Here is a 25698-nt window from a genome sequence, read left to right on the forward strand (position 1 = left end):
AAAGTTTAAAATACATTGATAATTTTATCATGGAAAGATAATGTATGCGAGGATCAAATCCGATAAAATAAAATTTAATGATACACCAGCACACGAGACACTTACGAGTGTTTAGTTTCGTTGTGGAAAATGAGAAAATATCTGATGTCTATATTTTATAGCTTTTTTAAATTCGGAGCAGCTTTTGATTTATAAATTGTAAATCCGTTCAATCAAACTCAACATTCCAACTCAAATTCCATTCATTAGCAAAGTACTTCCACTTAAATGATGAATATTCCATTTTTTAAGGAACTTTTTATGGCACGCATATGTATGAATGAAGAGTGAATAGATAAAACCATCAGAACACCGAGCATTATGCTAGACCTTCCCTTATTAAAATTAATGGTACATTCCACTTGTATTGAACGCATGCTATACTACGGGATGCGCATAATCCTAAATTGAACTTATGATACAAGTATTGAAAAACTTAATGATGTAATAATTAAAAAACAAGAAAACCAAAATCAAACGCCTTGCGCAATGATTTCATACAATTGATGGGGCGAATAATGCTACAACTATTAACAAAATTAATGATATATCGATTAAAAAAACAAGAAAAACAGGAACAAACAATTACAAAAATGATTTCACATAGTTTATAATATGAATATTGATACAAGTATTGAAGACGTTTAACATGCAATGATTAAAAACAAGAGTAACAGGGACGAACAATTTGCAAAATGATTTCACGTAGTTTATAAAATGAATAATCATAAAAATATCGAAGAAATTTCAGTTACTATAATTAAAAGGCTAGAAAAACTGGAACAAACGATTTGCAAAACGGTTTCATAGAGTTTGTAAGGTGAACAAATGTACTTTCACATATATTTTGATAGGTACCTATTGTAAATACAATACCATACGTGCAAATATCTTGAATGCGTTATGAGAACAAAATAAATCAAAATTATATAAGCATTCAGTCTTTGCAAACTATTATTCTATTTTCCCTAATATCATTTTTATTCGTTCAACTGAACGAAATTTTTTAATAATCCGTGACAGGCTTCTTAAGTCTTGTACGTATGTATTGATCATATTATTTGAATTTTTTGTAATCTGATGATGCTCTGTTTTCCTGTAATCACTATTTTCATGCGAGTTTGCTCAGTTTCTTTATTCGGTTGAAACAGGTGTTTCTTTCGTCGTATTTAAGGCATACAGTGACATTTTTTTTACCCCAAGAAACCCAGACACTGTTATTCCATCAAATAATAGGTGGGTAAATCGTATTTACTTTGATGGAAAATTTGTTTGAACATCTGTTATACGTATTTATTTGTGCAAAGTCAGTACAAATGTTTATAGCATTAAGAAAAATGGACAAATTAACGGTTGAAAAATGAACCCACGGATACTGAAACATATTTTCAACCAGCAGCAATTCAAAAGTTCCAAAGTTACAAACATGAGGATATCATAGTAATTTTCTGTAACTGTACTAATATTAAGGTACGCATCACATTTTATGTATCAATGTTAATAACTAGCAGTTCTTTTTTGTAAAGTTTTAACAATAATTGCAACTTCCATGCATTTCTAAGACGTAAACACATAAGAGTTATTCGTTGAGGAATGAGAAAATATCATGTTTGTGATTAATTTAACTCATATCAATTTTTTTTTTTTTTATCTTTTGTATTATAGTACAAAAGTGGACAGGCATGTGTATATATGTATATATGTTATCATTTTTTTTTTTTTTTTGAAAAATGTACAAACAAATCTAATTAAATTACCTTACGATCAATACGACAATGTACCTACATTCTTATGTACCGGCATTAAGTTTGATTTTTGTATATAGTATTGCACGACATAGTACGTTACAAACAAGAGAGTTGAAGCTTTACACTGACCACAATTTCACACAAATAATCTATTTGAACTTAATTATTTTGCCGCGTGATAATTGATCATGTGTGAGTTTCACCGAACGTGAGATTTCTTATCATAAGTTTGTATTATTTTTTATACATGACTTTTACTCGTCATTAAATTCACAATATAGACTAGTTGCATTAAACTGATAAGGACAGATATACATAATACAGTTAATTGCTATTTGTGTTTAGCGATTAATAAAACGTTTATGTATAATTTCACGAATATGACTTGTTTCCGTCGTTATTTTTTTATTTAATTATGGTATTAGTACAAGTTTTACGTGAATCAGTGATACTGAATTTTGCAGCGATACCTTGCCTATACTTTTATAATAATTACCGTTATCAACACGCACAAAATTACACACGTTATACGTGGAAGTAATGTACAATAGCGGTTTTAAACAAAGTCAGAATTAAACGGCGGTCACACAATTCGTTATATTCCATTCTGATGGACCATCTTCGCAGATCTTGAGATAAAATCTGAAAACTATTAGGTACATAAATATGTATATTTTTGAGCCGTATAACTCAGTGGTATATTATTACTAGATAGCATCAATTGTTGTAAGCACTAAGCTGCAAATACACAGATAATTTTGCATAGAAAAACACTTATCACAATATCGAAGTGTTGAATTATAATCATACGCTTGCGAAAATTAGCAACAATATTCATTAGATTATAAATATTTTTAGTAATAATATGCAATACGTATATGTTTGTTATATTGCACTGCAACCATAAAACGTAACTGAAAAGATTTGAACGCGAACTTCTAGAACTAACATTCGTGTAACTTGTAAGTTTTCACGTTCACATGTCGTTGAATACTTAAAATTATACCAATAATCTATTAAAATTTTTCCTTTATTTGGTTATTTATCAAAGCTCAGATGTATCGTTTACTAATTTTTACCGAAACTTTGCTCAAAGAATTTAAATATATGATTGATAAAAATATTGTAGGATAGTCGTACAAATGATTGCGACGAGATATCATTGCATACTCGCGGTTAACGATTTTACTGATTTTCAGTAATATATGATAAACAGAAAAATACATATCTATGCGTTAAATCTTAATCCAGAATTCAATGTCGCTCTAAAAATAATAAAACACATATTGACACTGGGTTTTCTGGAACATTCTGTAATCACAGAGCTCCGTCTCGATATGTTATCAGACAATTAAAACCCTACCGCTAAGTAAACAGGTAAATTATTTATCTACCATTTTGGACAACGGCAAGGTATTCAAACAGATCACCACATGCTGTAGTCAGTATCGTCTTGGTCAAAGGTCATGAAGAAACCGAGCAGAGTTAAGTATACCACTACGTTTCCCACCAAGGTCAGGTAGCATGCGCCCCACTTTATCTGAAATAACAATTCACAGGCAAGAAATTTAGATGAATACATCTTACCTTGTAATTTTTTTTAAGCAGTTCAATAATCAGTTTTCTCTCAATACAAGCTTGGCGTTCGAGATATAATTATCAAGTGTTTTAAATTGGCAAACTTACCGTTGGGTCATTCTCTGGTGAACGTGCTAACACAATAGGCAGAGCAAAGGATGATACAACGAATCCCATCGTAACGAAGATTGCCAATTCGAGGCAGGGATTGCTACTACTTCCGGAATCCTCTGTGTAACGTCTCGCTATCAATGTTGGAATTGGTGATAAGATGTAGAATAATACTACAAAGAGGGGCCACCATGCTCTGAAATATATTCAATGTAGATTCTATTTTTAAAGTATTTTGAATATTATTTTCCTCAGCTTTGAAAGTAACTCAATTTCGATAATTACTGTAAAGACTTATATTTTACATTTTCAACCAGGTATTTTCAACGAAATCTCAAATTATTTTTAAACAAGCTGTATTCACGAATGATGCTTGATTTCTGAAAATTTTGCCAGGTAACTAATAATGTATTAAAAGTATTGAAAACTTATTGGTTTAACTTACTGGTATGCTGGAAGTGCGCAGCCCAAGATAACAAATGTCATGCCGATTGAACCGGCAAATGCCAAAGTGATCAACCTGAGCCCCAATAATTTAAAAATTAATTTTACCTTAACATTTGACAGAGCATTGAGACTGTATTCTTTAAATGATTATGGTAAAAATGGAATTAATACTTACGCTATTAACCAAATATACCATCGGGCAAAGTACGTGAAACAGACATAAGAAAAATAGAATTTATTAATCTGAACACTTTGAAGTTAGGATTTTTGGGAATGGTCGGGGCATCAATCAATTCATTGCTACATTGGTCTATGTGATATGTGATATTGTCTCTTATAGTTAAATAGACTGAATAAAATTAAGTTATCATAAGAAATAGGATTAACCGAGTGTGGGAAATTATTTACACATTTTACGAGGTGTTGTCGAGACATCCTACATTTCAAAACGACAATGATATTGGCAAATAATTTTCTCTATTTAGAAGATATTTAAAATTCGCAAACCATTACTGATTGAAAATAGGTACAAAGTTCAACCAATAAAAGCTGGAATTAGTCGACCAAGCGGTTGAAAATAAAATAGTTTTGTTGCTAGTTGTAAGGATTAGAACTTAATGCGAGCAAAGATACGAGGCAAAGTGATTTTGGTTTCTTGTTGAATGAAAGGTCAAGATATAGGCAAAACCTACTTTTTATCATAGCACTTTTGTTAAATTGACGTAATATTACAACTTGTTGAAATTGATTAATGACGCATGGAGCGAAAAATTCGAAGAAAAGGGAAGGACACAAAAATCAATGAGCTGCAATTTCTAATCCAGTTATGATTGTGTTAGAAAGGCAGCGAACAAAAGAGACGTGAATACACGGAGTCCGCTGACAAGTGTTGAGGTTATGTGTCAACCCAATGTTATTTACTCATGTTTATGATTAGTCGATTAGAATACGATTTCTGTACGTCATCTACTCGAAAGGAAGAAGATAATTGCATATATTTGATAATCGAGATATTTATCACCTTTGATTCCTGCCATTGTTTGACGCAATCCTTTTTTCAAATTATTGTTCTTGAAATCCTACTCCATTTAGGAATTATCAAGCAGCAAGATGACAGCCAAGCCCTGAATATGGCTGCAAATGACTCACCAGCTCATCCATTTTTGAGATAACTGAAGATAAAACACTTTTGATTTGAAAACGTGGGCACATTTTTGATATTACGATGTATAGTGTTTGGGGTTTCTTATTAACAAGAATTTCTATAGTAGATTGGAACTGCTTTAGCAAGGAGTAATTCCCGCATAATATTATTTGAACACTATTATAATCAGCTGGATTAGTTAATAAAATGCTTTTATAGCTCGGTTTGTAGTCGATGTGAATTTAAGAAAAAATTGAAAAACAGGCTCGTCATTTCATTTACATGAAACCATCAAAATAAATCTTTGTTTATGCTGAAATTTGCTAGTATAAATTTCATACTCAAAATTTCTCGTATTTTATAGTTCTCGGATATCGGCAATTTCAAATTATAGTTATGTCAAGATTTAAGATTTTCTTGAGTTTTGAATGGACGTCGGAAAGCCTCAGATTAGAATAATTTTTCGATCTATGTTCAAATTTCCAGATTTCGATAAATCGCATCAGGTTTTACTGTAGATGTATGAGAATTGTTGAAGCTGTACCCAGTTTTCCAATATACAATAAATATGACCTGAATGAGTGCGTTTGCTTAGCTTCCCAACTAATACCTATAAAAAACGAAGCATTTAATTGGCGGGTAGTTTATAAAACGACAATTGTAACCTAATGATCGTGTATGTACACACTTTACGTACATACATAATACTTAGAGCATGTGTACGTATATAACACAGATACAATATGCTCATTGCTCTAACAATAAGGTATAAAATGACGTGCGGCATCAGTAACGACACTGAACTGCGTGGCTGTAACACGAAACGAGTTATAGCCAATGACCAATGATTTTTTTTTCTGTCCGCTACGAAATTTAACGAAAGTCAACGAACTTGGTTACCGCCAGTAATTACCGCGAATTCGGCTTGCAGTCATTCCACGTATGAGACATAATTAATATGAATTTTTCTGAAGTGCTCCGGTGATTATTTGCACTGTTTTTCAGATTGTTCTATTTTTGATCAAGCACGCGTATAGGCAGATGGTGCTTATTAAAGGTGGATATTACACGACTTATAAGATAAACCTATTAATCATATTCATCGGTTTTCAACCTCTAATGAACAGAATTACTCCGAATATGCAATATTCGATTACCGAATACTATGAAAAATGTTTAATCACAGTTTCTGAATAGTCAGTTCGGGATTTCACCGGAGTAAAACAAATCCAAAAATTGCAATTGCGTTATAAAACTTGATGAAAGTTATATGACTGTGCAGAATCGAATATAGGAACAATTTGAGATGGGTTCGCGAACGCGAATAAGCGGCCATGACAGATGTGAGTGGAAGATGTTCATTGGGTTAGCTGGCTGTCTGTGACTCGTGTTAGTTGCGAAGGGGGATCGTGATTGTAACGTTTGCATTTTTTTCCCAAGTTTATTAAAAAAAAATAAGATATGAGTGATCCTAAGAGGTAAGCTTATTGAATAATACAATGGTATTAAATCCGGTTTCAGTAGGTTGTATTTTCGATAATATGTACACGATATCATCCGATCGGTTACTATTTTTTCCAATACCCTCAATTCACGGCCTCTACGCTTCCAAATTTTACGTTGTCATCATGTCGACGCCGACTCAAGTTTAACGAATTTCTTATACTTTCTATTCTCACAATTCGCCCGGCTCTTTGTAAAGGTATTCATTATTTCACAATACGGATTAAATCTTTGCTTATTTTCGTGCCGTTTTATACCCATTTATCTTATTTACACCTGCGGACCGTGCGATCATGGCCGCACAGCAGGCGTAACATGACAAAGGATTTTTCGATGAAACAAAAATTTGACATGACAAAAAATTAAGCTCAAGTGGACAGAGACTAACTAGGAAGTCATTAATACAGTTTTGGAATTCCTACGTATTTCTCATTGTCAAATTGCTCGTATATTCAATCCTGTTTCACAGTCATTATTGTTATTATTATTCCTGTTAATATTACTGTTATAATAACCTACGTTATCACAATTGCTGCAATTACTACTCGACGATCACTTTGATCATTTATTATGATAGTTAACATTTTTCAACCTTTCTGCAATTTGTCCTTAAAGGATGTATTGTATATTCACGTCGGAATAACTTTTTATTTAGTATTAAAATACCTAGAATCTTGTCTGTATATACTTGCCTTATTTCGTTTCCTACCCTGAACGTAGAAAAAAAAATAGACTCATATTGAATTTTTTTCTATTATCGCTCTTGGTCCCAAAATTTTTTATTTGACCTTATACTTATCTGTGATACCATTGTGTGAGTCTCATCTTGATGATGACATGTTATATTAAAAGTAATCAATTTTGAGTCCACTTTTTAGTCATTCTAAAATAAATTAAATTCTAAAGATCACAGAGTATCTGTTTTTCAAAACCTGTTAAAACTCGCCGATTTTGTAGTATGTTATTTAAAGTTGTTTTTTATGGCTTCAGCTATTTTCCCCACTTCTGACGCACTGGTCGGAAGAAAAATCATTTCTATTTTAAACTCCATGACATGCATAAAGTATTTACTTTCAATTGCACGATGGGATTGGAAATGTGTATTACTGATTGCTATATCTTACTGTAATTTATATTAATCATTAGAATTATTTTAGAACAATGTGCTCAAGGTAGAGAAATGAAAGTCAGTTTCAAAAACTTAGAACCTATTAGGAATACAATCTCTTCATAACGGGCAGACACAAATTAAATAATAAATATACACATAATGAAATTTGATTGTAGACAAAAGTCCTAGAGTATTGAAGTATCTTGAGAATATAGTCAGTATTATGATAGGGACACCTTTCACATATTGCCATTTTTTATTCCAACTTCCAATTACGTCTGACTGTTGAAAACAATATTTGCAAAGTACGATAATATACCGAGCAATACTAAACCATCTACAAAGAATTGGCAATATTTACTTAATTTTTTACCTTACTATTATTCTAGTGGAGATGATCTCGCGACTGCGATTTTGCGCAAAAAGGACAGGCCAAACAGGCTTCTGGTGGCAGAGGCGATCAATGATGACAATTCAGTCGTCGGCCTCTCGCAGGAAAAAATGGATGAGCTACAATTGTTTCGCGGTGACACTGTACTTTTGAAAGGAAAAAGGCGCAAGGAAACCGTGTGCATCGTACTATCAGACGACACATGTCCAGATGAGAAGATACATATGAACCGTGTCGTCAGAAACAATCTGCGTGTCAGACTCAGCGACGTTGTATCCGTTCAAGCTTGCCCGGATGTTAAATATGGCAAACGTATCCATGTTCTACCCATGGACGACACTGTCGAAGGTCTTACTGGGTGAGATATTTGAAAACTTTTATACACACTTATTGGTCTGTTGGCATTCTTACTAACACAAATAATTTTTTCTTGCCAGAAATTTGTTTGAGGTGTATTTGAAACCATACTTCCTTGAGGCATATCGCCCAATCCATAAAGATGACAACTTCATCGTACGCGGAGGAATGCGCGCCGTAGAATTTAAAGTAGTTGAGACTGATCCAGGCCCGTATTGTATCGTTGCTCCGGATACAGTGATACATTGCGAGGGAGATCCAATCAAGCGAGAGGTGTGTACTTGATTTATAATTTGATTATAATGTTTTTATTGCAGATAAATTTAACTAGCTAAAGCATAAAATGTGTAAACATCAATGGCTACATAAAGCACTTTCTACACCCGAGTGACTTAACTTTCAATCGTCCAAGATGTTAATATTCGGTGTTAGTGAATCTTACAATGCTTCCCATTATTCTCCGTGCGCTGTCAATTTGCAGGAAGAAGAGGAAGCTCTCAATGCTGTTGGCTATGATGATATTGGTGGTGTTCGCAAGCAGTTGGCTCAAATTAAAGAAATGGTAGAGCTACCACTGCGGCACCCGTCCCTCTTCAAAGCAATCGGAGTCAAACCACCGCGCGGTATATTGCTCTATGGACCACCGGGAACGGGAAAAACCCTCATTGCACGTGCAGTTGCAAACGAAACTGGCGCCTTTTTCTTCCTTATTAATGGTAATCATATTGCGAATTGGTTTATAAATGCTTTGATGTAACTCTCAGCACTATTCTACGAGCATCTTTGAATGGGATTTAATGTTCAAGTCACATGCATAAAATTAAATCTTTTATTCTCATATCGATAGGACCTGAGATTATGAGCAAACTTGCTGGTGAGTCCGAGAGCAATTTGCGAAAGGCGTTTGAAGAGGCTGAGAAAAATTCACCAGCCATCATATTTATCGATGAGTTGGATGCTATCGCTCCGAAGCGTGAAAAGGTTAGTAAAATACTGTATTCAAACGTGATATGGACAGTTAGTGACTTTGCTCTTTTCCCTCTAAGTCTATAAATTTGGTGATTGTTCAAATACGTGTTATTGATCATAGACAAGGTGTCTACTGCTCCTGAAATATCCTTAAATCTTGGAATTATCCTGGAAAACACAAATTGCTCCTATAGTTCTGGAAAAGTCATGAAATATTTTGATTTATCTTGAAAAAGTTGATGTAATATATTTTTGTTTGTAACTGTGACATATCATTTGTAATACGTGTCCTGATGCGTTGAATTTTAACCTATGACGGATTATGCAGTCGATAGCAACTCACTCTGTATATAAACTGCTATATAAATTTTATGATTCAACATGTAACCATCCTCTGTATCCTATCCTGAAAATTCATAATTCTATTGTCCTGGAACTAGTCGTGGAATCTGATTACTTGATTGTAGTAGACACATTGTATAGAAAAGAAAAAAAATTCAGCATTTTTCGCAGATTTATCATGTTACAATTTAGATTTATAATTTTGTGACATTTTATTTACCAGACCCATGGAGAGGTGGAGAGACGTATCGTCTCACAATTGCTGACGCTGATGGATGGTATGAAACAAAGTTCCCACGTTATTGTAATGGCTGCGACAAATCGACCAAACAGCATTGACGGAGCTCTTCGTCGTTTCGGACGATTTGACAGGGAAATTGACATAGGTATTCCCGACGCAACTGGACGTCTTGAAATTTTACGTATTCATACCAAAAATATGAAACTAGCCGATGATGTCGAATTAGAAGAGGTCAGTTATGTTAATTTGGATTTTTTTATCAAATAAAAATGACATTTTGTTTTATACCATTTGTTGACACTTATATTGACACTGTCATTTTCTTTCAGATTGCCGCTGAGACTCACGGTCATGTCGGTGCTGATCTAGCCTCATTGTGCTCTGAGGCTGCCCTTCAACAGATTCGAGAAAAGATGGATCTGATTGATTTAGAGGATGACCAGATCGATGCCGAGGTTCTCTCCTCTCTTGCTGTCACAATGGAAAACTTCAAGGTAAATGAATAAATACTATTTTCTCTAGGCTTCGATTTACACGAAATTAGACACAGCAGTAATTTGTTTTCGACAACCTTTGAATAACTTAATTTCACTTGTAATTAATATTTTTTTTCCTTTTCCTACAATCTTCAGTATGCGATGAGCAAAAGTAGTCCCAGTGCATTACGTGAAACGATTGTGGAAGTACCTACAGTTACGTGGGAAGATATCGGCGGACTGCAAAACGTCAAACTGGAACTTCAAGAGTTGGTTCAGGTCAGTAATAAAGTCAATTAAATTCCCAAGTTATAAACACCTTATGAGCGTGCATCGAGTCATCTCATTTTAACAATTCGGTCACTGAAAGTCAATTCACTCATCAATAAAGTGCCTATTTTCTTCAAATTCCAGTATCCTGTTGAACATCCAGACAAGTTCTTGAAGTTTGGTATGCAGCCATCGAGGGGAGTTTTATTCTATGGACCACCTGGTTGTGGTAAAACACTTTTGGCCAAAGCTATTGCTAACGAGTGCCAAGCTAACTTCATTTCGGTTAAGGGACCAGAATTGTTAACCATGTGGTTTGGTGAATCTGAAGCAAACGTGCGAGATGTCTTCGACAAGGTACATCTGATTATTAACATTCGGTGAATAATTCTCAACTCAAGTTATGAGCAAATGAAAAAGCGCATGTTCCAAAATTCGAATTTATTTCAATACTTGATATCTTGCAACACTAGGCTAGATCAGCGGCTCCATGTGTATTGTTCTTCGATGAACTGGATTCAATCGCTAAGTCACGTGGCGGAACTGTCGGTGATGCTGGAGGTGCGGCTGACCGTGTGATAAATCAGATACTTACTGAAATGGACGGAATGGGTGCCAAGAAAAATGTATTCATCATCGGAGCAACAAATAGGCCTGACATCATTGACCCAGCTATTTTACGACCAGGTCGTCTCGATCAGTTGATCTACATCCCTCTACCGGACGAAAAGTCACGAGAAGCAATCTTCAAAGCTAATCTACGCAAGTCCCCTGTTGCCAAGGTGCGTCGATCACAGGATAAGAGGGCACTATGCGTGGACCATAGCCCTGCAAATTCTTATCCATGTTTCTCTGTACTAGGATGTCGACCTGACCTACATAGCTAAGGTAACGCACGGTTTCTCCGGTGCTGATCTTACCGAGGTTTGTCAAAGGGCTTGCAAATTGGCGATTAGGCAATGTATCGAGTCAGAAATACGTCGCGAACGAGAACGTGCTGCAAACCCGAATGTTTCCATGGACGTTAGTATTGTTAATATTGTTACAGGCTTCTGTTTCCCCTTGCATTTATCTATTTCATTCTTGTAAGAAAATATATCTCACATCACAGATGGACGAGGATGATCCCGTACCTGAAATCACCAGAGCTCACTTTGAAGAAGCTATGAGGTTTGCGCGTCGTTCAGTATCTGACAATGACATTCGTAAGTACGAAATGTTCGCTCAGACCCTTCAACAATCTCGAGGATTCGGAACGAACTTCAGGTGAGCAAGACCACTTAAGCTATATAGCTGAAGAGTTTTATTTTTGCCTAAACAATTTATCAAAGGTCCCAATAGTATATCTTTCTATTTAACTGTTTATTCGTGTAAAGATTTGACCAAATAATTTTACCCTTGCGTTAATTTTCTTCAACTCATAGTTTTTCCAACCGAAAATCAGGTAACTCGTGTCTTACAAAATTGATGTTATCAGATTGATATATTAAACGCATAGGTGTTTTTCTTGACACAATCAATAATTATGGAATATTCTGTACATCTTTTGTGTCTATGACAAATTTTACACCGAATCATCAAACAATTTGCTACAGCTTATGTTTCATAGAAGAAATTACTTTCTCATAACCACTTAACTTGGTTTTGTTTTTCTCCTAGATTCCCGCAAAGCGGCACAGGAGGTACGCAGGACACGACGCAGGGAGACCCCACGTTCCAAGATGACGGTGATGATGATCTATATAGCTAAGTCTTCATTTAATCGTATCTCATCTCTCGTTGAGTACATGTGTAAAGGGTCTATATTTGCATACATCGATTACATACACACATATTAGCTCAAGGTAACATCTTTTTCCCATAGTTGGTGGAAAGCCTGAGTAAAAGATTAAGTTAATTAAAATTTGATTGGAATGGTTAAAATAAAAAACAAATAAAAAACTAAATTAATTGAAGCGAATAAAATTTTATGTAATGTATATCAGTAGGTTAAGATTTATTGTAATTGAAATATACATTATGAAAGATTTTATGTATTACATGGTAAAGAGAAAGAAGAACAAACATTGAAAGAAACTCAGAATTTTAATTGAATAATAAACATACAAAAACTTCCTCAGATAGAGTTTGTAACGAAAGGAGGAATAATGTTACGCCATGCTACTTTACATCAGGTGTATCTAGTATCCGAAATCTTTTACAAAAGTGCGAATTATGACGATAGTCAAGAGTATTAAAAAATTTGCGAAAAAGAACAACGAAGACGAGAATTTGTAAGTTTTCACTCACATTCATCAAACTTTGGCAAATTTCTTACTCGCAGTTTTATTTTATTCGGAAATTGTACTAAATCATACCATAACTCGCCGTTTATGCTGGCTTACAATTAAACAAATAAGCAGGCGGACTACTTAAAATCGAAGTAAACGATAATTGATAGACCCTTTTTTCATGTACAACCACCACATTTGCTACTCTTGTTATAAGATGAATCATTTCCAAAATGAAATACCAGGGTTCAATTGTAACTGGCGTAGATTTTGCATTGCAATGTGGCTGAACTCTACACGAGAATCCTTTTGCCTCTGAGAGGAAGGAGATCCCTAAGTTTTTTTTTTCGTTACCCCGAGTGAAACATCTTGGTTTTTTAAATGAAAGATAATTTCTTACACATCTCTGTACCAATATTTTGTTGATAGCGCAAGTACCGCTTATCGGCAAATAAACAAAAAATCGAATAAATTCTTTTATTCGAGATTAAAAATTCACCGAGCTTTGTGATTCATACATGAATTGCATGAAAGATGAAATTACCTGCTACTCTGTGAATAGGCATAAGTCCACAATAACTTCGGCTTCTCGAGTATAGTTTGATCAAGAAACATAGACGTGAAATAAAAAAATTATGGAAAATTGGCAGCGTAAGATACAAAAGTATATTGATACTTTCATAGGTATATGATCATAAATGTTCCATCTTGTACACATACTTACACATGTTCTAGTATGTTTAAAACTTTTACATTATATTATTATAATTATTGATTAAAACAGATTACACTGAGAGTGTATTATCATTGATATGTTTTCCATCTCGCTCTCTCTCTCATTCTTTTTCTCCTCCTCCGTGAGTGTTTTTTGAAGTAATTTCGTGTTACGGTGTAATAAAATAACGAAATTTTGAATAAGCGAGTTCCTTTTGTACTGCTGCATAAAATTAGAGGAAGCAAAATAAAAAATGGATGAAACAAAATTATTTAAAAATGCACTTGTTTCCAATTATAACGGAGAAAAAATTATTATCCCACATTTCGTTCCAGTTCTCAGCAATCCGTATTGTCTTGTCGACTGTTATGTGTTGTATGATCCTCTGGAAGAGAAACAAAAATAAATCAATTCTGTAGCGAATTGTTGGTGGTGAACTAACGCTGTTGTTATGAATATTACCCATCTTATTATTAATCTTATTCTCATATGAACACATTCATTATCATGTTATAATAACGACAACGATTAGAAGAAGACAAAAAACTGTCCATCATTCGGATTCTTACATGTATTTCACATACAAATATCTTGACGAGATGCGTTTGAGATAATTTTTATTCAAAAATTGTTTTACTTAACGTTTAAATTTTATTCGCAGTGAAAAATAATTACATTACACGTGATTCGTTATAGTAGATATGAACAATGATAATATTAATATGCACATCCTCACAACAGCACTGAATATGGTAGATCCAAATACCATGATCCAGGATGAGAAAAAAAAATAAAAAATAGTTCATCACGATTATTATCATCACTATAATACTCAACTAATACATTAAATATGCCTAGATTTCTCTGATTAAAACCACAAGATACATAATGATATCCTATGTACCTATAGATGAGGTAATCTTAACAAGTAAAAATAAAAATTAGCTACAATTTGCTAGCGTGTTCATACATGTATTGGTACGAAATTATACATAACAATATTAATACGTAAGCTTTTTTTTTGTATTTACAATCGTTATTCGTTTTTTCTTTTTTTTTTTTTAAACTCCTTTTTATTGTATCTTTTTTGAATTAATTTAATCGTAATTATTTTTATAAAATTAAAATTACCAAACAAGACTTAAATTAGTATAAAACTGTCTCAAATTATCGTAGATCTTCCATTACACTGGCCTGGCAAATGACACACGGAATGCTCCCGTCTATTAACCACTAGATACAATAAATCGAGATGCATAGGTCCGTCATTTCGTGACATACGGATATTACAGTTACACACAGTAAACACAGTGTTTCTACGTAATGATGTAAAATAAAATTAATAATCGAAAAATATGATCGACTTCATATCCCCAAGTAGGTCTACGATTGGCACCAATTTTTTATTTCTTATTTGTGATTTTTTTCGTTTTTATTGATTTATTCATTATTTATTTTTTTTTTTTGTTTTCGAAAAAAAAAAACTAAAATATAATAAACTAGAGAGAGAGAGAAAAATTGTATGTATGTGGAACCGATAGTAATTTTGATACACCTTAAAAACACATTTCTTTTTATGACCTTTACTATCTATTGACCTTTATCTCTCTTTACATATTACTGATAATGATTTAAATTATACTTTTTTAAGGTATGTATTTTTGATAAATTTTGTCTTTGTATTTTTGCTTCAACAGATGTCAACGTATGTTTAAAAAGGCTCTTTTATCGTTCGCCTGCGGTTTTAAAATATGAGAATGTGGTCCACTGTGCTCATTGTTTCTTTTTTCCTCATTTTCGTTATTATTTTCAATAGAGTAAATCTATGCCAATATACTCAGCCATTCTTCAATTTATGAAAAAAAAAAAGTTGTAAATACGTTTATAAGCCGTAACCGAGAGACAGCGAAACCTTGTTCTTGTTTAACACAATCCACTGCACAAGAATATTTCATCGTTCATTAAATTTTCTCCAATGGAAAACAATTAGAGATGTAATATTGATTTACAAAAATGTATCAGAAGAAAATAATAACATGGCTTCTATTAATGAAGTAGCTAGACAAATTTAATCAAAGAAAAACCTGGAAAACTTTCAAAAAGCTGTATGTATCGACACAGACTTATCCATGTTCCACGTGTTGAATTATTTTATCATTACAAAATCCCTTAAAGATATGTCAAAGATAGTTTTCAATCAGTCCTTTGTGTGACCGGTGGAAACTCGGTGTCGTCATCCAAACGAAAACCGCCCTTGGGTGGACTTTCCGTAGCAGCTACCATCTCGTGAAACTTTTCTGAGTCTACAAACGATTATTATTAATTTATTTATTCTTTTTTCATGATCCAAGCTTCAGATATTTGCGACATGTGGATTAAATTGTGCGTGACGGTGTGATCATATAACATGTGCATGTGAGTAGGTTTAAAGACAAAAATATTGGAACAGACAATAATTTTGTCAATAATTATGGAGGCATTTTGTACATATGTGTTATATAATGATGTAGTACAATCGAAAGCATGTCAAGTACCACGTGGAACAAATGTATTGGCTGCATGGATGGACAAAAAAAAATAAATAAATAAATTAGTTGCAACAGTTTTAGAACTTTTTAATAAACGTGTAGACGGTTTTGCAGAATTCAATAATACAATTGTCACAGTTCATGTATCCAGTACAATCGATGAAAACAGATAATTTTTTTTATTGTTTTGCATAAATCAGGGTGTATGAAAATCCAGGAAATGATATTTTTTCGAAAAATTAATAGCGCACATTGATGGAAAAATTGATCCCATGTTGTGAAACGAGGTCTCTCTCCCCTTTATCATTCACATACATTAGATACGATGCAGAAAAATATACAAGTACATAAATTAACTAAATAACCAATCATGCAATCGTGCAAAATTTTTATTATCAGTTTTTCACTTTGGTTGTTTTATTGTTATTCTTAATAATCGAATGAGAATTTTTCCTCAAATTTTCATCAGATATATCTATCGCAAAAATATTCGGATAATCGTATGCGGTTAATGTATTTTAATGTGAAAGGGAGAGAATATATGAAAATAATAAATCAAGATGACATGATATAAAAATTTTATCTTTTGATGTAAAAAAAAAACAAGATATCAACAAATACTCGGAGTAATGATACAATGTATATAATGATCAGATAAAATATAAATACCTTTAGAGTGAACATAAATTAGCTGTAATTAATATTTACTTATACAAAAATCTATATCTTTTACATTTTAAACTATAGAGTGTCTCTAATGAATGACAAGACATCTATAGGTGTTACTGCCTTTTTCGAAAATTTTTTTGTTTCTTACTGTTATCGTATGAACGTATATGATGTTTTGTTATCTGGTGTAAAATGTTGTTACATGTTGTATTATATGCGAGTGGTTTGTATCTCGATATGGGATTGATTCGTTTGAATTGGCTGGAGAAATGTTGTGAAGTATTTGCTGGTCCACACTTCGTCAGAATATCATTGAATGTAATTACGTAATTCCATGCAAAAAAAAAAAAAAAAACTGGAACTGACATTAATAATAATTTAATCAGAAGTAACAACAATCCGAAAATTGTTCAAAGCTTTCAAACCGACAGTGTAGTGCATTTTTAATTCGATTTCGATTATGCGTTAGCAATTGAAAGAAAAGAAAAAGTGCAAGAGAAATTGAACAATTCATGGGTAGGAAAGAAATAATAGTAATAATAATAATAACAATAATAATAATTATAATAATACTGAGATACTTGATAGAATTCGTGATTACTCCACTGCATCCTCAATCAAAGAAAAGCATACAGGGACACAAAAAATCTTAATATTCTCCTAGACCAGTTATTTACTCAGAGTTTATACTTTCTACAGGTGGTTTCATTTTCTTTTACTACATTTTCTCATTTCTGTTTCAAAGCACAGCATTAAGCGATATTGTACATATAATATACCGTTAAAAAATCTATAACATTTAACGCAAAAATACAAGCAGCTAATAGTTTATTGTAGCCTAATAATTAAGGATAGTTTTTTTTTTATCTCCTAATATTTGCAATATCAAATTGAAACTACATGCTATATTTCTCAAGTACAGGTGTAATTCTTAATACATCGTTATTTAGTGTTACTGTTGCAAAAATATTGTTCAGAACTTAACTAATCGTGAAATTTCAGCTTTCTCAGTTTAGTATTCGTCGGACGATATTCAAATATGTGTCACGGCTATGGGGTCGATGAGCACTTGGCCAAGGTAAGCATATCGAAGTATGAATGTACAGTGAGACGAAGAGAGAGGACACGAGGTGGTATGAATGATAATATTGATAACCATATTATAATGTAATAAGAAAGTGAGAAGTGGGGGAGAAAGAGGACATACCAGTACCTGACATGGCGTCTGGCGAGCGGCCGCGCAATGCACCCGCGTAGCTATTTATGCAGCCTTCCGTAGATAATAAAAAGAAAAAAAATATATATGTATATATACATCAAGTGTGGTAAACTGAAGTTCTCTATCCCCCAAGAGATCGTCTGTCTCGTAAGGGGGCTAGAAGGCTGTAGAATTTAACATTTCTCAATCGCTAAAAGATTATTCGCAATATAGAAGGTTATCGATTAGTAGCTTTTTGATCATCGTTGGAGGAAGCAACAAAATCCATACTAAGAATAAATATGTGAACATAAAAATTTCTCAAATCTACCAATTTTCAAATTCTAATTCTGTTGTATTCTATGTTCGCTGTACGTATATCTTTATACCAGTGAAATAATAACAACATGCTCGACTACGCCAATGTACGGTTCAAAATATCTTCACCTATACTAGATTAATTTTTGTTCAGGTGTTCAAAGATACCAAAAACTAATGATCATCAGTGGACAGAATGGAAAAATAGTCACCATTAGGATACTACAGACATACACAACTGTTAGATTCAATTACCTAATCTTAATATTATGAGCAATTCACTGAAGAAAATGTGAAACGTTCTCAAGTTATGTATATCGAAAAACTTACATCACAGTTTTATTACGGTTTTTTGTCACTAAATAAATCATTACTATAAACTAAATAATAACTGACTATCCGTAAACGGAAGAAATTTATGCACGTTCTAATGATTCTCCTAGTTTTTTCTCTTCAGTAAAATGTTGGTGATAAAACACTGAAATTGCTCATCTGTGAAATCAACTTTACCAGGTATACAATTGATGGATGATAAATTAGTACGCAAAAGACTTGAGGATTCGTAAATTTTACAGCTTAAATTATGAAGGAAAATTAAAATATATCAATTGAATTGGCAAGCATTTCCTAGAGGCAGCTAGAATTTAAAAAAATTGGTCAAATGATTATCAGACCACTGAATACAATAACGACAAATATTTTTCTTCGTGTCGTTATACCTTTGTGAGAAAATCAATGGTGCACTTGAAATAACTAGATGGTTCATAAAAATAAAATAGCGAGAAAATGGTGACAAAGAAGCGTCAAACTACTTGGCTGGATTTCTAACTAATTGGAGAATAAGTGGGATAGGATATTGCTTCTTCTCTCTCCATCCATCACACTTGACCTTAAAGTTATGTGGTGCAAATATCAAATCAGTTTCATAACAGTGATAACACGTCCGAATTCATTACTAATAAAGGGCTGCTGTTTTTAATATTGATGTAGGTGTTTTTACTCAGGAACAATATCGACGGCCTAATAAATTCAACAGAAAACGTACCTTTCAAACTCTGACACATAAAATCACAATTTTTCAACTTCAGAACATTGTGTTGAGTCAAGTATCTGTGTATGATGAATATTAATTCGATTCGGTATTAGATAACGAAAAGAAAAAATTCAACTCATAAATCTCACTAAATAAAGAAGTAAACAATAATGATGAACATCAAACGATAAGTTAGAAAATATTTTGAACCATAAAACAGTCATGCATAAAAGAATTTAAAAAAAAAAATGAAAAGAAAAACAGAAAGAAACACGTTACTTCTCCAAGTTGTGTATATTTCGTATATATTGTATGGCAAAAAAATAACAGAAGAGGTTCGATTTACCTAATCTGTTTGCGCTTCTCTCACGTTGAATTCTTGACTGATTGCAAATCAGACATTTTCATTGTTACGCTGTAGGTACAGCAAATAACATAAAATGACTGATAAGGTATTTGATTCCTTCAATTTGCAGCATTTAAATCAATTGTCAACAAAGTAGGATGTGCTGCAATTGTATCGTATCTAATTCAAAGGAATAACACTTTTTCGGTACGACAATTAGTTTTAGACACGTTTGTTATTGAATTCTCAGACCTTGCGTTGACCTGGTTTCCAGAAATGCCACAATATTAAAATTGATGACACATGTTATCTTGTATGTACACACCTAATCAGTCATCGAACTTTACGTGATTCAAGCATTTTACTATATGCCAGTTTTTACTGTTGGCAGTACAAGTAACTTTTGAATGTAAAATAATTTGAGGAAGTAGGACTTAACACTATATCATGCAGCTCGAGCTGTGAAGCATGAAATTCAGATTACATGTAGTAAAAAATACCTGTGTTTTGTACTGTTTGAGCTGCCGCAGGTGTTTCTACAGTTGCTGATGCTGTTGTAGATACGGTTGGACCATCTATTTCATCCGGCTTGCCGTCCAGCCTGCGCAAAATTGAAAGCATTTCATAGATGTAAAATTGAGCGTTGTACTTTTACAAACGACTTATTTTTTTCTTGCCATCCCTTACTTTCATTTTTTTCTAGTTTATAATTTTTCGGATTTTACCTTCATGCTTTAAATTTTGACTTCCGACAAAGGAAATCAAATGAACAGAAATCCTAGATACGAGGTAACGGAAAAACAATGTTAAATGAATACAAGTACAACTTACCTGTGCTGTTTCAGCAGAGTGCAATCTCCCCCTTCTACCATATCAAGATTATAAACGTAGAGATATCCATCTGCACTGGCCACTAATAGCCTCAACACTTTCTGTATCCTATTTGCAAAAGTACGAATATATTTTTTGTTATTATTCTATAGATATATGTTAATTCCATTAATTTTCTCGCAATTTGCAGATGATACATCGTTCTGAAAAATTCTACGTAGATAGAAAACTGGGAGAACCTGATGAACACATTTCATATTGTAGAAATGCGATAAGTTCCATCAGAGTCATTAACGTTAGAACTTACGTAGTGATGGCACAAACATTTCTCAGTCCCTGGAAAGGTAGATGTACGCTGGCAAAAGCACGTCCCTGATTGAAAACATCAGTTACCTGAGATGGCAAATAATTCGCTGATGCTGATACTGCTTTTGTGAAAAAGCCCATCCAACTTTGAACTTCCTCTGAAGCTGGTCTAGATTTCCAACAGGTGAAAATTGCAGTAATAATGATTTTACACCCAAGTTAGAAAATTCAGTGGAAAGGAGAGATTAATTGGTTTGAATAAAATGGTAATGTACAGACATTAAATCGACAAATCTTTGCACAAGTCTTTAAACGAATACTGTGACATAAGAAAAGTGAAACGACGATGTTAATGTAAAGAGGCAAATTAATACTTACGCTTCTTTTGGTTCTTCAAGTTTGAAAACGTGCACAGTTTCAGTGTTACTCGAACAGCAAAGAAACAGAGAGTCCATACTAAATGCAAGGCTGCTGATAGATACGCATCTCTTAACACCTCGTCGAAATTCGAATAATTTAGCACCATCGTGTACCTTAAAAATCGATAAACAAGAGAAATGAGACTGCAAGTAGGAACAAAAAATTACTGAAAAATGAAAGCTGTGAATTGCTTACATGGAAAACTCTGATAACAGTTCCTTTTTCTGAAGCCGTCGCTACTTTATTTCCTGATGGATTAAAGGCAAGAGCTGCCAAAGGGCTGTCATGTGCTGGTATCATTGTCTTGGCTTGCTGGAAAAGTAATTTAATGCAATTACAGAACGTGTGCAACATGAGCAGCAGGCATACGTGAATAAGATTTAAAAATTCCACTGACAAGGTTGATGGCATCGAATATCTGTACTTCTCCTATTGTGTTTGAGCCAGGATAGGCGAGGTAACAACTGTCGCTGTTTATGGAGAGCGTACAGAGTCCCGCGAGATTCGGAGGTGTGTCACGGATTGTATGAAGCACCTTCATATCCCTGATATTGTGAATGTAGAGTGATTCCTCGAGACATACCACCAGTCTCTGTATGCAAAAAAGGGATTCTGATAATTTTTCTACAGGTACATAGTAATTAACAAGAAAATAAAAAGTATCCATAAAAAATATTTTTTATCACACATGCGTCCAAAACGCGATTTTAGATACCTGTAACATGTGCCTAAAATGGCCGTTTGCAGCGCTGTTGCGTAGTTTGAATCATATAGAGCATAACGCACATGCATTTTGTTGTATAGAGCACAGTAAAATCATTTTCGATGCATTTATGATAAAAAATATTGTATGCAATCAGTGACGAAACCAGTTTTCGTCAATTGTTGCATAAAGTACTATTTTTAACACATGTATGAAATAGGCCTTTCTTCTCACATGTAATGTGGACGGATGCTCATTTCGAGTGCGGGCTTCACTTTCGTATCATTTTCTCAGGGAGATAGTGAGTAACGGATTTTCCTCCTCCTAATCGTAATCTTAATCCTAATCTTAAACCTCTTAATCGATTTTCCTCCTCCTAATCATAATCTTAATCCTAATCTTAAACCTCTTAATGGATATTACCTCCTCAAGGAGATAGTGAGTAACGGATTTTCCTCCTCCTAATCGTAATCTTAATCCTAATCTTAAACCTCTTAATGGATATTACCTCCCTAGGGAGGTAATGAGTCGATTACCTAATTATCTTCTTAGAAATGTAATGAGTTCATTACCTCATTATCTTCGTAAAGAGGTAATGAGTTCGATATATCCCTAAGAGAAGTAAGATCCATTATCTACCAAGGGAGGTAATCAGCAATCTAATAAAACTGAATGATTTTGTGTATCAATCATTATTATTATGATTAATTCATATAAGTCAAATCAAATATAAAATAAATATTTTATTGTATCCTACATGCAGAAAAAAGGACCTATACATGCACTAGTTGAAAAAAACATGTTGTGCAACAGGGAAGGGCAATTACTAGAAATAGACCATTTTCCCCTCCTTGTTGCAAAATTTACTATTCTCAAAGACGCAGAATTTAGATTTCTTTTTTTCCAGTATTAGAAATTTCAGATATAAAAGAAATTCTAGAAACATAATAATAAGATTACATAACAGAGTTACCCCAGATATTTACCGTTACTTTGGATAAAATTTACTAACCGCTCTATTCAATTTCACAGCCAAAATGGTATTGGAATAACTGTAGTTGCAGATTTCAGTCCCTTTACGAAAATGGCATACTTTCAGCTTACGGGGGGAGGAGAGGCTGACCACTGCCACAAGACTGCTGCTGAACAGCCGCTCGACAATGCATATGTCTTCAGAATCTGTACAGAATTACCGAACAGTTTCAACTGAATAAAATTTAGTTACTTCAACAACCTTTGATTGAAAAAAAGGTGTTACTTACCATTTTCATAAATTTTTTCCAGGTGATCAACAGAGTTGAGCGAGAAGATTTTGTGGCCAGACTTCGTGCCAACTGCGAGGGATCTAATAAATTGATAAAACAATTTAATTTACTTGTATATAACTTGAAAAGAATACATGAACAACTTTTTGTTTCCATTTATCGAAGTACTAATAATAGGTTGATGGAATTCGTACTGAAGATTGGCATATTGTTTGTATCTGACAATATAAAAATTAAGGCTACAAAATATTTACTTTTGTTTTATTTTGAATTTAATTTATCAATTATTTTATCAAAATTTACGACCATTACAAGGTCATAACTAGAAAAACTAATATACAATAAAATGTGTTTGTCAAGTGTTTAATTTGATACGTAATGAAGTTGAAAAATTGTATCAACTGTCATAATAATTGTAAGTAACAAATAACTAAACAGTGCAAGAAGTTCATCACTGTATTCGACATATGTTCAAAGCTCTGAGGTAAAGTACACAAAGGATCATTAGTATTCTGAGTCTGTCATGCCATTGGTCGATGGTATTTCGCAAGATTTGTGGCTGCAGCTTCAGCAATAACGAATGAACAGACATTGCATTTCTTTAATTATTCTTATGACAATAGATAAAAATGCAGATTAGTTATGCATGGGAAAGAAATTTAGATGCACAGCAATGAAAACAGACAATAATAAATAGATCGAAAAAAAAATATAGATGAAATGAAAAAATTAGAAAGGATAAACAGATAGCCTCGAGCTTTGTGTATGTGCATACCACTAAGCATATTTCGTGTTTTTGCACTAAACTGTTGCATCATCGTGTTTCACGAATTACGGTTTTAAGCACTGTTGAACGATGATTGTACTTTGCAAATCAGGAAGATAATTCTTCATGACGTATAGAACGATTATTTTCGTCTCGCAAATTACAAAACAAAAATAAACTAATAAAAATATAACAGAAGTCGTGATGAATTATCACCTTTTTCCCCCAGTGTGCGTATTGTGATCTAATAATAATATTGCGAGGAAAAATGAAAATGATAAAGAAAAAATACACAATAGATATACATATATCTATACGCGCGTACGCGTTCTGTTTACGCGCTGTTTGTGGTCCAGCGAAGGCGAAATTTGGATGTTAATGATTTTCGAAGGCATTTCGTAATTCTTAAAGAAGGTGGATACGATGACGTGGGACTGTGACGAATATGGTATAAAATAATACGTAATAGGTTGGTCATTAGCATTTACGAGTTGTTTACTTACGTGCAATCTTGATTGAAATTAACAAAGAAAACACCACTCTGAGGATCCGAGGTTTGACTTGCAAGGTTCATGAGTCCAGATATTCCGTATTTAAATCCCTGTGTCAACACATCAACGTTGCGCGCTAGATTTTGCATAAATCAGACGACTGCCTTTTAGATATAACTTTCGTTGGATTATACGACCTTGGAAGAATTACCCTCCAAACACGTACGCTCGCTTGGTCGGACTGTTATTCCGTATCCATATTGAACCTGAAACAGCTGACATTCTTCGCTGACCATGGAACGACGAAATTGAAACATCAGATGGCGTTCCGTCGTTCCCTTAGCTGCTATCTCGCTTCTCCTCGTCTTACCGCGTTCTCTCTTTCATTGTCTTCCGCTGGCCTGCGCGCGCAACAGAGACCATGAAGAATATATATAGTAATACTAGAACGATCACTGCCGTGGTGGGGGACTGGGCTTCAGGAGAGAGAGATAGCGTGTTATGAACACTGATCTCTATATAATAGGTATGAAAGTGTCGTCTCCTTCTATCAACTACTGCGCATGCGTGGGAGCGTCTAAGCCAGGGGTGGGCAGTAATTTTTCGCGGTCCCTTTCGGTCCGCCAAATTCCAGGGGCCCTCTGAGCCCCGGCCGATTGCTTCGAGAAATCTGGTCGAACGCCAGACCTTCCACGAACAGAACGAAATCACAATAGCAAGCACTCCCTCGATACAGGAATTTTTCGGCTTAGGACTTAACTATTTTCTTTGTGAATCATAAATTTCGGGATTATATTGTTCCTTGGGACTGGGACGGTCACGTAGGTGCTTGTCGGCCTTCAACCTTTTTCCCCGGAATGGGTAGCCTGGCAGGACCAACTGCGTCAGCTGGCCACCCCAGGTCTAAACGAAACAAAGCCCGTGCGAAACATGTGCGAAAGGACACGGATGTCCGATGTAAACGCTTTTTCAAGACTGTACCGGTGCAAGAGAGACAGTATTTCACCACCGAGTGCCTCCGAGCTATCTCTCTCGGGAAAGCCAGCTGCATGTCTTGTAGCCATGCAGCAAAGATCCCATCCTTTTTGCCAGCCAGCGACGGTTGCAGTAAT

At 34.0% G+C, this 25698-nt stretch overlaps 3 protein-coding genes across 9 annotated transcripts; 1 reads left to right on the forward strand and 2 right to left on the reverse strand.

Moving 5' to 3' along the window:
* Positions 1-176: 176 nt before the first annotated feature.
* LOC124183936 (leptin receptor overlapping transcript-like 1) lies at positions 177-5094 on the reverse strand. Of its 4 annotated transcripts, none has more exons than XM_046573142.1 (5): positions 4945-5094; positions 3922-3996; positions 3474-3672; positions 3182-3327; positions 177-2436 (listed from the first exon to the last, which is right to left on the reverse strand). In XM_046573142.1, the coding sequence occupies exons 2-4, from the start codon at positions 3960-3962 to the stop codon at positions 3214-3216; spliced, it is 354 nt and encodes a 117-aa protein (XP_046429098.1). In that variant the 5' UTR covers positions 3963-3996; positions 4945-5094; the 3' UTR covers positions 177-2436; positions 3182-3213. The 4 variants fall into 4 exon arrangements, with proteins under 4 accessions (XP_046429098.1, XP_046429099.1, XP_046429101.1 ...); XM_046573143.1 differs by having other exon boundaries at positions 177-2429; positions 4945-5093; XM_046573145.1 differs by lacking the exon at positions 4945-5094 and adding an exon at positions 4616-4877.
* Positions 5095-6396: 1302 nt separating this feature from the next.
* On the forward strand, positions 6397-13900 carry LOC124183918 (transitional endoplasmic reticulum ATPase TER94). The gene is made up of 13 exons (XM_046573092.1): positions 6397-6545; positions 8071-8430; positions 8510-8702; positions 8911-9145; positions 9277-9410; positions 9964-10212; positions 10311-10475; positions 10614-10736; positions 10872-11084; positions 11201-11509; positions 11589-11750; positions 11839-11993; positions 12387-13900. The coding sequence occupies exons 1-13, from the start codon at positions 6529-6531 to the stop codon at positions 12475-12477; spliced, it is 2406 nt and encodes an 801-aa protein (XP_046429048.1). The 5' UTR covers positions 6397-6528; the 3' UTR covers positions 12478-13900.
* LOC124183921 (WD repeat domain phosphoinositide-interacting protein 2) lies at positions 13356-24868 on the reverse strand. Of its 4 annotated transcripts, none has more exons than XM_046573098.1 (11): positions 24599-24868; positions 23327-23409; positions 23077-23243; positions 21759-21953; positions 21557-21673; positions 21320-21474; positions 20943-21110; positions 20636-20743; positions 20305-20405; positions 18123-18179; positions 13356-16015 (listed from the first exon to the last, which is right to left on the reverse strand). In XM_046573098.1, the coding sequence occupies exons 1-11, from the start codon at positions 24733-24735 to the stop codon at positions 15906-15908; spliced, it is 1398 nt and encodes a 465-aa protein (XP_046429054.1). In that variant the 5' UTR covers positions 24736-24868; the 3' UTR covers positions 13356-15905. The 4 variants fall into 4 exon arrangements, with proteins under 4 accessions (XP_046429054.1, XP_046429053.1, XP_046429055.1 ...); XM_046573097.1 differs by having other exon boundaries at positions 18117-18179; XM_046573099.1 differs by lacking the exon at positions 18123-18179 and having other exon boundaries at positions 24599-24867.
* Positions 24869-25698: the final 830 nt, after the last annotated feature.

Source organism: Neodiprion fabricii, chromosome 5, assembly GCF_021155785.1.
Source record: "Neodiprion fabricii isolate iyNeoFabr1 chromosome 5, iyNeoFabr1.1, whole genome shotgun sequence".
NCBI lineage: Eukaryota > Metazoa > Arthropoda > Insecta > Hymenoptera > Diprionidae > Neodiprion > Neodiprion fabricii.

What these genes read in the sequence shown, in the direction of transcription:
- LOC124183936 (XM_046573142.1), bottom strand. Translation starts at nt 3,962, where the DNA reads ATGACATTTGTTATCTTGGGCTGCGCACTTCCAGCATACCA. An exon ending in TGCGCACTTCCAGCATACCA is followed by an intron (nt 3,673 to 3,921) that starts GTAAGTTAAACC and finishes AATATATTTCAG; the next exon opens with AGCATGGTGGCCCCTCTTTG. An exon ending in CACCAGAGAATGACCCAACG is followed by an intron (nt 3,328 to 3,473) that starts GTAAGTTTGCCA and finishes TTGTTATTTCAG; the next exon opens with ATAAAGTGGGGCGCATGCTA.
- LOC124183918 (XM_046573092.1), top strand. An exon ending in AACTTCAAGAGTTGGTTCAG is followed by an intron (nt 10,737 to 10,871) that starts GTCAGTAATAAA and finishes TTCAAATTCCAG; the next exon opens with TATCCTGTTGAACATCCAGA. An exon ending in TGCGAGATGTCTTCGACAAG is followed by an intron (nt 11,085 to 11,200) that starts GTACATCTGATT and finishes TTGCAACACTAG; the next exon opens with GCTAGATCAGCGGCTCCATG.
- LOC124183921 (XM_046573097.1), bottom strand. Translation starts at nt 24,735, where the DNA reads ATGCAAAATCTAGCGCGCAACGTTGATGTGTTGACACAGGGATTTAAA. An exon ending in AATTTCAATCAAGATTGCAC is followed by an intron (nt 23,410 to 24,598) that starts GTAAGTAAACAA and finishes TCAATTTATTAG; the next exon opens with ATCCCTCGCAGTTGGCACGA. An exon ending in CTGTTATCAGAGTTTTCCAT is followed by an intron (nt 21,475 to 21,556) that starts GTAAGCAATTCA and finishes TCGATTTTTAAG; the next exon opens with GTACACGATGGTGCTAAATT.